Below are 12649 nucleotides of genomic sequence, written 5' to 3'. Positions count from 1 at the left end.
ACAAAACAAACTCAAGATCAGCCTGGGCTATAGGACACCTTATCTTTAAAGAGTGTATGCCTTTAATTCCAACACTTGAGAGGCAAGGGCAAGCAGATTTCTATGAGTTCAACACCAGTCTGGTCTATTGAGTGAGTTCTAGGTTAGCCAGTGCTACATAGTGAAACCCTGTCTCAAATAGATAGATAAAGAGGTAGATGATAGGTAGGTATGTAGATAGGTAGATAGACAGATAGATAAATAGATGATAGACAGATAGATAAATAGATGATAGATAGATAGATAGATAGATAGATAGATAGATAGATAGATAGATAGATAGATAGATGATACATAGATAGATGACAGACAGACAGATAGATATCAATGGTTCTAACAATCTTGATACAGTTATTATTACTTAATTACAGATATTAAGTGAACACTTGGCAATTAGCAGGTGTCAGTGACATCATCTTAACTGTTGTAAGATTTACAACATGAATATCTGTGAATAGCTTGGTACAAACAGCAGAGTGCAAGGAGTATAAATGAGTTAAAAACTTCTATTTACTTATGTATTCTTTTGCCAGTACTGAGGATTGAACCCAAGACCCTACCCAAGGTAAGTACTCTTCTGCTTAATACATCTCCAGTCCCAACTTGCAAGAAAATGGACTTCGGATTTCAACCTTACACAAATTCTGATAGAGTTGCATTGGTTCTTTTTCTTTCTGATACACACACAGACAAACACAGACACACAGACATAGATAAACAAACACACACGCATTTTATCTTGTTTTGATATTGAGTATTCTGACCTGATGCTAGCAGATTTTGCTTTCAAATCATTCCATCTCTGGTTCATGTCGTCCAGTCGGTGCTGAAGCATTGTGGCCTCCTCAGAATTCCCCAGAGCTTTCACCATCTTCTGCCTGTTTCCATCGATGCTTTTAAATATGTCATTGTGGGCATCAATTTCGGCCTGGATGTCCTAAAGAGAAAAGCAAAGAGACAATTCAAATGCTAAAGGTCATTGAGGCATGCCATGGGATTTCTGCAAAGTTACTTTTGTATTTGTAGAAGAGTTGTTTTCAATCGAAATACTTCATTTCACTGTCTGTAATATATAACAAAACCAAGTGTTCCCACAGTTCCGTCACAGAAAATAACAGCCTTTAAGTCTTCAATACATTGATTCTCCACATCCTAAAAGTGGAATTTATAATAATCTACATTTCATGTATCGGCCTACTTGATGTCAGTATTTTAGGATGAGTGAGCAGTTTTTGAGGTTTTATAACTATTATTATAAATCACTTAATTGTGCTTAAAATTCATGTGATTATTTTTCTACACTTTACACATCGCCAAAGCAAGATACCGTCTAATCTTGGATGTTTTACACATTTTCACAAAGTTGCTTTCCCTGGGTCTACCCTTTCAATAAGATATAATTTTTTCTAAAACTTCTGAAAAATATTAATGTGTAAATTAATTGTCATTAAGAAATAATAAAGGGAAAATCATTTTTTTATTAATTAGGAAGGTAGCTTACTTGATGGCAAAACAAATAAAGTGAAAATTAACAAAACTTCTTGTAGACAGTAAGGACCATGGCAATTTACATCTAAAGCTGGAAACTATTATCAAAGTATCTATCTTAAGAATATTAATGCATAAACACATTAAAAATTGTTTGCTTTAAAATGAAAACCATAAAACATTAGTGGTAACAAGCAATTGAGTTTGAAAACCAAGATACAAAGCTATATGCTATGTCTACTTAAATGTTAAAGATGATTTTCCAGTTATCACATATATTTGCATATAAGAAAACACAAATACATTAAAAGACTGAAAAATAAAATAAAATAATATAATCTTTACCTAAGAAAGTTGTAGAAAAATCTAGGTTTTCTTCTTTGTGTATGTTTCTGAATTTTGAACAGTTTCTACATACCCTAAACAACACTTTTAGTAAAAGACTAAGAATATAATAATAAGCAATAGTCACTGAGAATGAACAAATGTTTATGAAATTACCAACGGAAAACAGACACCAGAGGGGACCCGACAGGGGTGGTCCTCCTGTCCATAACTCATCCTGTAGGTTAAGCATTGTATGAGAGCCATAGGAACTAGGAACGAATCGCGATTGAGAAGAGATGCGTGCGCTGTTCCACACCACGGTTCCTTGCTCTTCCCAGATGGTCTAACTTTATGAGCCTATTACAGTGCTCTGGGGTTTTCTGCCTCCCATCCACTATGAGAGATCAGAACTTTACTCCTAAATGTGACAGTATGAAGAGATGAAGCCTTGGATAGATGGTCCGGTCACGAGGTAGCATTTTTCTGACAGGATAAATGCCCTTATGAAATAGAGCCCTCTCCCCCAAAGGCTGCCTTGCCTTTCCTACTTTGAGAGGACATATTGTGAAGGCATCATCCCTGAGTCAGACAGCAGGCTCTCACCAGACACGAAATCTGTGGTTTTCTGATATGAACTTCCCTGTCTTCAGAATAAGAGAAAGAAATAAGCTCTACTCTTCATGGTCAGGGCACTACAGCTCAAATAGAAAAGGCCTCCATCTTCCTGAGACTATCCAATTCTCAATGAGCATGGGAAAAGGCAAATAAATGTTCATAGAATATTCATGATCAGCTATCTAGCAAATCTGAGACCAGTCTGGGTAACCTTCCTGAGACCCTGTCTCCCCCCCCCCTTCTCACTACTTGAATCATAAAATCTGCACTTAGCATCACCTACATATCATAGACAGATCTGTATATAAAACTCAGAGTCTAGTTTTGCAATGCTGTAGACCTCTATCATCACCATATTTCTCAAGAGACTCTCTGGCACCATCAGCAAGGCCTCTCTTTGCTTTCCATTGCCATGGGAACTTGGCCCCACATCCACTGCACAGGTTCCTAAGCATCAGTGGACCACACCTAGACTCACAACACAGCCTCAAGCCACAACATCCTGACAAATACCTGGCTCCCAACTACTGCCTCCCTTCATATTCAAGAGATATAGAAAGACAAACAGACAACAGGATATAGGAACACTTGAGTATGGTTCACCAGGGCACTCCCTAACTAGAGAAGCTTGGGTACAGCGAGTGTGACACAAATGGAGCACAATCGCGGCAGGTGATGTTTTCCGATTCAGCAAAGATGGTAAATGGGATAAAACAGCAAAGCAGCAGAGAATGGGTTCAATCAATAAAGACACACAGCGCTGAAATCTCTGAGGGAGAGCACTACACAATGTTCATAATGGAATAAAGCTCTCAGTGTGCAAAGAACCCTCCCATTCATGATCCACATCAACAGAAAGAAAAATCAACAACCAGAAAGTGAGCAAAACAAAAGAAATCAGCATCCATGATTTTGTTTTATTGACTATTTGATGGCATATTCTGCCAAAATGCCCAGAATGCTTTTTTAAAAAAAAATATTATGTTTCTTCTGTATCTTTCACAGCCTGTTACACAGAGTAAGCCTAACATAAAACAAAATAGATGATATGAAGACCAATGTCATAAACAAACACTCATACATTTCTTCCATGCAAACCCATTTTGACAGATTGGCAAATTAGCCACAGTAATTCCAGAAGAAGGTAGGTAACGGACTGGATGTCAAAGAAGTAAACAGTTAGTTCAATTTCCTTACTTAACAGTCTTGGATATGAGAAATGTGAAATCGTTGAGAAGCCTGTGCAGTAGAGACCTGTCTAAGCTCTCGGTGGAAATTCAGAATTAAATAAGCTTAATGAATCATGCCCCTTGGTAGATAGCTGTGCAGTGGTGCCACATGTCCAACATCACGATGCCAGCACGGACCACTGGGAGGGCACAACCCTCAGGCAGTATAAAAAGCTAAAATACATCAGAGTTCCATGAAGGAAGCTTTACACTGGTCGTCCATCCGGGAAGATGGGCCCTACTAACGCTTACCTCTTTCACCCTGCAAGTGCTTCAGAAGGTTAAAGAGCACTAAATGGTTACTGATAATTAGCAAGGGACTGTAATCCATCTAGAGGCACAAAGCAATTCTCTTTCAGGCTCTTAGCATGAGTCAGTCATGTGCACATTGGGCCCAGAGCAATCGTCAAGTAGTTGAACTAATATCTCCAAGCAGGGCACGGCAATGTCTTAAGGACTCATGTAAAGGACTACACATAATGTGGAGGGCTGGGAAGGAGAAAGAGCTCGGAAAAGAGGATGACTACTTTTCATCTGACTGAACTGCCATCAATTGCTTAAGATGCAAACTCCATCACAGCTCTCCAGAACAAAGCTTCAAAGGCTAGGCAAGGTCTTCTGATTGCTTCTATGAAGAACACCCATTACCTAGGTCCAATAAACGGCATAAAGAAAAGTATGTATTTCTTCTGTTTGGTACTTACTTTGATTTTGATATCTTATTAGCAGTTTTGCCCTTAACTAGACATTCCTTTAATAGAGATATAAACAAAGATATTATGGATGGATAGCACACACCCACACACACAAACACACACATATACACAGGGAAATTTATTTGTGTTGTTGCTTCTGTTTTGCTTTTGAGACAGGGTGTCACTATGTATTCTACACACACACACACACACACACACACACACACACACACACACAAATTTGTTTGTGTTGTTTCTGTTTTTGCTTTTGAGGCAGGGTGTTACTATGTATTCTAGGCTGGGCCTCCTACCCAATCTTCCAAACACTAAGTTTACAAACACAGGTCACCATGCCCAGATACATTTTGTTTTCTATGTCTTATGAACAATAGCAGCCTGATGGTGGAGGTAAAAATGTTCCTTTAAATTAGCCCAGCAGAAATGTGTAAATATTCTAACAGCACATGATACCACCAGCGGACCTCAGCAGGTAAACCACTGCTAGATTAGATGCATCCTCTTTGAGACCAGTTGATACAACTTTATTTTTGCATGGTTTATTTCTCTACCCCTACATGGCTTGCACAATGTTTCCTCGGGGAGAAGTGTGGATCCCTGTCCTGAAGGTGGAGAAGTGAGATTAGCAATTACTTCCCTAGCCTGCCCCCAAGGTTGGGCTAAATAAATGAGCCTTTTAAAAATTCCTGGATCTGAGAGACAGTGAAGATGGAGTGAAAGAAACGCTGGAGGATTATCACTGGAGCCTCTGGTTTTAAAGACGAGATTCACAACTTGGAAGAAAAAAATCCCGACATTTTTTTTTCAAATAAAAATAAACAAATCAAGTCAGAAGTTTGTTTTCACAGGTCGCAAGTTGTAATAAGTTATTCAATTACTTATTGGTTTCAATTACTCTATTAATAATGCTTCATACTACATGTTCTTCCAATGATTAGGTCTACAATTTTCAATCAAGCTATTGCATCATATTTTGGTCAACACTGGAATGTCATTTTGACAGTCAGGCTGACAGTACTGACAGTAACCTTTCCAAGTGAAGAAGTCCATGTCAATAATGCTCTTCTCTGATTGTTTGTGATGTAAATGCACGTAAGATAATGGGGTATAAAAATGTTTGTTCTAGTTTGCCTTTGTATTACATTGTCAAGACACCACTAAAGCCAACTTGGGGAGGAAAGGATTTCTTTCAGTTTACAACTCCCAGGTCACAATCTGTCACTGAGAGAAGTCAGAGCTAGATGCTGGGGGTGGGAGCTGAAGCAGAAACCCCCGAGAAACACTGCTCACTGCCTTGTTCCTCCTGGCTTGCTTGTGAACCAAGCTTGGAAAATGCTCCCGCAATAGACTTATGTATTTCAAACCGACTGGAGCAGTTCTGAAATGCTGTGTAGACTTTAGGAGGTAGGGTCTATCTGGAGGATGCATGTTGCTAGGTGACAGGCTTGAGCATTGTAACTGACTCATCTGTGAGCAAACCATCTTAGCTTGCTCCCACAAGCAGAAATACTCTGACTACCATGCCTTCTCCAACATGATAGACTGCTACCTGTGAACTGAGGTTCTCTTACAGCTTTTAAAATATTAGCATCATGCTTAAGGAGATAAAAGGCATAAAGATGCATTACATGTTTGTGACTGTACTGTCACTATGAAGAGCACCTTCCTTTAAAATCTCACCAAAAGAAAGCTACTATCCAAACACAAGGTAAGGGACCCTCGAAGGAAACTATAATCAAGCATATTGTATCCTATGCTTCAAAACTGTGATAGGAGGTTTTCAATACCCAAATAGCAACAAATGATAAATGTTTCAGATGATGGATGGCTTAAAGAGCCTAAGTTAATCATGACATAATATATAAATGTAGCAACATGTCACGCACTGCCACATAAAGATGTATGATTACCATCCATCAATTAAAAACAAAATCAAAATCCTTAGAATAACCATTATCATTAATCATCTAATTGCAGGGCTACAAAAATTAATAAAAGTGACAGCCATTTAAAACATCACTGAACTTAAACTGCCCATTACTCAGTCCTCTGTATGATGAAGGGACAGAAACAAAAACAGCACACAATGCAAGTGGCTCCAGTAGGACAGCATGTCACTAAAGCCATCATGCTCCCTTTATGAAGTATGTGCAAGGAAAACACTGATGCATGTCTATAACTTTGGCATTGCTGGGCAGTCACCCATGAGCACAGCTGTGTGTGGTTTAAGGATACAGGCAGACATGCTTGTTGGCAGGTTCACCTTGTAAGGTCCTTCTCCTCTGGTAAGAGGTCCCTCCTCTTACCAGATTTTGCATATCCTGATAGTAAGTATAGTTTCCTGATCTTTGGTGAGCACCTCTATGTGTAACTTATACTTTCTGTCTCCTGGATCACTAGAGACGCATACCATTATGGTTCTAAGACACAGGAGTCTCAAGTGTCATCTACCCATGTGTTCCATGGTCTTGGAACACATCTTGGGAGCAGAAATTCCATCATTTACCTGATTCAATTATGGATGAAAACAACAAAACTACTGGACTTCTCTAGAAATAATGTGACTTTCTGTTCATTTCCACAATCTGCTGCCTTAAAAGGCAGGTAGAAGGTTTGTTTTAATCTCATTCAGGAATCTTAATTATCTCACAAGTTTATCTCTTGTTTATTAGCCAGCACTGACCTCAGTTGCTGAACATATCAAGATCTGCGTCCACTATCCCAATATTGGTTCTTAGTTTCCTTAAAGTCAGAAATAGCTTCAAAACACAGAGCAAAATCGGCATTTGGTTGTGATACCTACCACCTGATTGAACAGTTAGAAAGGGTGGCGTCACTAAGGCCAGTGTTCACCTAGAAACAGATCGCTAATACTGATGGAAAGAGAACTAAGGGACTGAAAGTAAAGAGAGCCCCCAATTCACACAGTAGGTGAGCTTCTGTATTCCACGGAATAAAGAGAGTCCATCATTACACACAGTAGGGATAAAGCGAGTCCACAACACACATGGCAGGTTAGCTTCTATATTCCACGGAATAAAGAGAGACCCCAAATGCACACAGTAGGTGAGCTTCTGTATTCCATGGAATAGAGAGAGTCCCCCAATGCACACAGTAGGTGAGCTTCTGTATTCTGTGGAATAAAGAGAAGCCACCAATGCAACATATAGGATAAAGGGAGTTGAGTCCACCACTGTACATGACAGCATCAGCACCAGGGCCTTTCCAATTGCAATAGTTCAGACTTTTCTGTACAAATGCAGTGCTGCTTTCTGAGTTGAAGAGAGGGAGGAAGCTGAATCTGAGAGGTGTGAAGCGGTGAAACCTTTCCAGAATTCAGTTTTCCTGGCAATGACTTAATGGAACGTAAGCTCAATATATGAAACAGCTTTGTGAAAACACACAAAGGATCTTTTTAAAAGGCGTGAGTTGGAAAAATGCACATTTATGGATGATGACTTCCTACTGGTGAAACACACAAAGGTGTTACTTTCACTGGATCTTTTACTTTGGTCCATCACAAAAGCAAGCAAATACAAATGTCATACTCGACGGAAGCAGGACTGTTTCTTTGAAAACTATCTCTCGAGAAAAACTTCAAATTAAGCCTTTAACAGGCACACACTTTCTTTTACTGTCAGGCCAACTACTAAAGTAAAAATAGGATTAAGATACATTCAGATACTAAAGTTTTGGGGTTGAGAGAGAAAGGCTACCAACACCAGAATGTCTCACTACACCCATTAAGTGGCCCAGGGGCTTAAGAAAGTAGGTTGCTCACCTCAGCTATCTGATCTAAGCTTAAAGACTAACAGCAGCAATTACAACTCAAAAGTTCAGCTATTATGGCATAATTACTGCAGGGGGGTGGCAAGCATGGATTATTCATGTCACATATGCCCTACACCTTTTTAGGATGAAAGAGACAAATCTACAGAAAACGAGCTAACAGACCTCTTTATGGTCATAAAACTTGTCACCTGCTGTTTCCAGCTGCCATAAGGATGAGATTCTTTCCTTTCCAGGCCCCTTGGAAATGGTGAGCAACCCACTGCGAACCAGCCCTTGCTCTCCAGAGTTCAGATGTTTAACAACTATGAAAACAGTAGGTCAACGTTGGCCCCGTGTTACAATGGAAAGACCCGCTACTAGAGTTGGGGTGCAAGGAGAGTCAGGGAGCACCCTCCAAGAAGGGCTAACTTCTTTTCTCTGTCCATCCTTCTGATGTTCTTCTCCCCATTGTTGGGAGGCCAGGGTGGCTATAATTGTCCAGGAAAATATCCAGCACCAACTTAAGTGGTATTGCTTTTGTATCTTTCTTTTCTGTCTGTTGTAATTGCCAAGACAAAGCTTACTAATGCTTTGAATGACTCAATATAGTCTTGTTTATATCTGTATTATCAGTGAAGAGGGGAAACCCAGAGCACATATTTAACAGCTGACAAACAGTTCATCTGTTCGGGTAGAGATAAACTGCTCGGCCTTTTTCTTCCCTTTTTCTCCCCACTTCTTTAAGGAGCAGAGACTGGAGCAAGCCTGGCACTCAGGAAGCCGCTAACTGGCATGGGAAGCTTTCTGCATTGTTGAATTCTAAAAGTGAGGAGGTAGCTTTTTTGCAGGGTAAGCTCCACCCTGGGATGTGCCAAAAAGTCTGGGGGGGGGGGAGGGCAGGATGCTAAATGAAAAACTTCTGACCCAAGCCTTAAAGCCTATCCACTTTAAAAACAGACAGTCTGAGAGAAAAGCCTGACAGCACATTTGCCATCATTATCACAGGCCGGCTTCTAGGGTTCAGAACTGGTCCTCAGACAGGGCTGCAAGGGCAGGCTCAGCAGCAGCAGCCTAAGAGATAAACAGACCCCAGGGGCATGGAAAACAGGACACAGGCCTGATGAAGTCAGGCTTTGGCAACCAAACCCAGTGTTTGTTGCTGGCTTTGGCTATTGTTTTGTTTTCTCCCCCAAACAAATTGCAATTAAGTTATCAGCTGACTTGACTATAAGCCATCCCTTCTGATGTGGAATGTTAAGGCTGACAAGCCTCAGAATTCACCCTGGCCAAGGGAAAGAACTGTGTGCCTAAAAACCTAATCTCACAGAAGCTATTAAATTTAAAAAAAAAAATTCTTTAGAAGTTAACACTAAACAATCAATCCAGGAGGAGAAGGAGGAGGAGGGGGGAGGAGGAGAAGAAGAAAAGGAGAAGAAAAGAAGGAGAAAGAAGAAAGAGGAGAGCAGAAACAGGGAAGGAAAAAGTGCAGCGGTGAAGTTTGCTTTCTGCATACCTTTTCAAATTTTGTCAACAATTCCCGTAAGCCGAAGTTCAGACCAATCATCGTCCGGGAGCCCTTGGAGCCTACATCCTCCTGGCAAACTTCCTTCAGACAACAGCGTCCAACTTCTAAAACCCGTGTCTTTTCTAGCTATACTTTCAAATCCTTTGTAAAATCCTTTACAATCCTTGCCCTTGAGCGGTGGCCCATGAGCATCAGCTGCTTGCGCTGGGACATTTTAGCCACCCCACCTTGGGTCCGCTTTTTTCACGGACTTCGGAGCTCGGAAGGCAGAGACCTGCTTCTGTGTTTTCTTGTAGCTGTGTTCCAGGAGGCTGGCATGGTCTCCTCTCTGCCCTGAGACACCCAGGGTCTCTTTCTGCTCACCTCACTAATGACCTGCAGGCCACCACTATTCCCTCCTGAGCCCAGACTTAGAGTTTGGTCTCAATTACACACAGCAGAAAGGAAGGAGGGAAAAAAGCTACAGCGTGGAAACTTGCAAGAGAGAAGGGAGGGAAGAAAAGCCAAGCATTACCAACTTCCTCCATTCAGACTGGTTTCAAAAAAAAAGAAAAAAAGAAAAAAAAATCTGGGTAAAGAGCCAGCTTCAAACAGCATGACTTATGTAGAGTTCCAGTAAGCAGGAGTGTGCTCTTAGCTGAAGAAACCCCGAAGAACCCGAGACAGGAGACCACTGGTTCCCACTCTCCCAGAGAGCAGCCGCCGGCGGAGTTGCTATGGTGACCACCAAGCTAATTTCTCTCCACTTCCCCACTTCAGCTCAGCCTAAAGGATGTGCTGTCAGTGCCGCGGAGCTGAAGTTTTAAAAGTTGCTTTGCTTGGGTCCGGAGGAAAGGTCTTGAGACAAATCCCATGATGCCCTCCGCAGGGCAGGGTGTGCAGCTGCCGAGAGGAGCCTGGAGCAGCTCCAGGGACTCCCAGACCCGCTCTGCCAGAGCTGTGGCAATCACTCTCTCTTCAGCCCTTGTTTATTATTTTAATCGGCATCCTCCCTTTCCACCACCCCCCTCACCCAGCTTCACTGAAGCTTACTCCCACTTCCGGGAGGCCTCCCTGCCCCAAACTTTAGTACAGTATCCTTTACATTGTCCTAGTTCTGAATAGACCCCAGGATCCATATTCCCCTTGGGAGCCCACCCATGAAAAGAAAAGGGAGTGGGTGTGCCACACAATACAAGCCACAAAAGAAAACAGGCTCGATTAATTCCATTATTTGTGCAAAGAAAATAAAAGGGGCTGTAAAGGCAAAATGACGAGGAAAAGACTTTTTAAAGTTCTTTGATCTTACTAAGAAGTCACTCAGACGGTTTTCACGGGGAGAATTTGATACTGACACAGAACGGGAAAAAATATTCTGGTTTTAACAACCAATGGCACTGAACTTCCTTCCCACCTTGGTGGTACTCAGAGAAGCATGACTCTTCAGGTGCGGCGATTTTACAGGGAAACCTTCAGATCAAAGCACACCTTCTTTGCACTGGTCACAATCACCCTGCAGTTTTGCTCTTCTGGCTGCACATAGCCATTTAGCATTGCAATAAAAGCTAAGGGCGGCAGGAATGAGCATAGGAAACATCTTTCTCTAGCTGTGTAGAGGACTTTTATCATAAAATCAGTATTTTAGTGGTGACACATCACAAAGAGAATGACATGAAGATAACCAAGTTTACTTTTGACACCAAGTAACCAGCAAAGGTGGGTTGATCAGCTAAAATCAGAGTTTCCTTTCCCCAAATGACTACTTCACTTTCCTGAGAGATCAGAGTGGTTAGCACCCATTTAAACCCATGGGAAAAGAGGTTCCCTTCAAATTAGCGAGGAGCAGGGATCCCTCACTGTAACAGGTTTCTGATTTACAAGCTGTTTTGCTTTCCACCTTATTTTTACACTGGTATTTCAATAGCATGTGTTTTACATATGTCCATTTATACAAAACATAACAAGCTTTTAAAATATTTCCTTTATTTATTCATAAAAATCTACTCGTCCCCTGTGGCAAAATGGTCTTATGTGCTTTCCAATGCTCTGGATTCTGATGGGTAAATAGATACTCCTGATGTCAGAAACTCTCCACTTACTCTCCTCGCGATTCAGAAAATCTCAAGTAAAAACCAATCTGTAATGCGGCTCAAAACAGAAGGGACAAAAGGGAGGCCTCCAGCATTCAGAAGCCTAGGGGACTCCTCTCAGGAACTGGTGGAGCCATGGAACCCTGTCTGCCTGGGCTCAGGCCACATGCTGAGACCTTTGAACAGCAGCAAATAAACTTTTTACATAAATTCAAGACAAAAGAAACCACCAACATTGTCATCACCCCACAGAAAAATAAATAAATAAAGGAGCTAGAGGAAAAGAGCAATCTCTCCCCAGCTGGGCAAACGTCCAGCTACCACCCAGAGTGCTGCAGGGCCGGGAGCTACGTGTGCAAACACGCTGCTCCCCGTGTGCATATCAGAAAAGGCAACCACAGAGACTCTATGGAGCGACAGACCATCGGACAGCAGAAGCAAACCGAGTAGCACAATGCTATAAGAAGTGGTCCAGATAGCTTGTATTCCTCTGCAAGAATAAACGTCATGATATATTAATAGCATCTTTTTTAGGGAAGATCTCCCCCAAAGAAGAAACTTCAATGGGTGCGATAAGCGCATGCGTTCTGCACGGGCTGAGGATAAAGAGGGCCGTCTCACCAGGGCTCTGGTAGAACATCCCAAAGCGGCTGCTTCTGAATAATGCCCATTCTCAGAGATGCCATCCTCTGCCAGTAAAGGAGAGGGTATGAGACAGAAATCTCTTCACTGTGGTCAAAAACTACCAAAGATGTGGGGAAACCTAGTTGAGATGGCAAAGTGAACGAAGGTAGAGCACTCTAACGAAGGGGGGATCACTTACACGAACGGCATCTTCAAATTCCTGTTTTGATTATTTTTATTTTATTTTTA

The 12649-nt window shown here is 41.5% G+C and overlaps 1 protein-coding gene across 6 annotated transcripts in view; it reads right to left on the bottom strand.

The window, feature by feature from the left end:
• Nucleotides 1–12649, bottom strand: part of Utrn (utrophin) — a 521838-nt gene that overhangs the window by 169063 nt on the left and 340126 nt on the right. For 5 of the 6 annotated variants that reach the window (XM_013351419.2, XM_026786362.1, XM_026786363.1 and 2 more), the window contains one exon: nucleotides 804–976. In XM_013351419.2, coding sequence (XP_013206873.1) covers nucleotides 804–976 — 173 coding nt within the window. Of the gene's footprint in view, nucleotides 1–803; nucleotides 977–9695; nucleotides 9924–12649 lie in introns of those variants that run through there. The other variant, XM_026786364.1, reaches the window with a different exon arrangement.

This window comes from Microtus ochrogaster, linkage group LG4 (genome assembly GCF_000317375.1).
Source record: "Microtus ochrogaster isolate Prairie Vole_2 linkage group LG4, MicOch1.0, whole genome shotgun sequence".
NCBI classification, from domain to species: domain Eukaryota; kingdom Metazoa; phylum Chordata; class Mammalia; order Rodentia; family Cricetidae; genus Microtus; species Microtus ochrogaster.
Note: the sequence above shows the minus strand (reverse complement) of the source record. Positions and strands in the feature narration are given on the sequence as shown.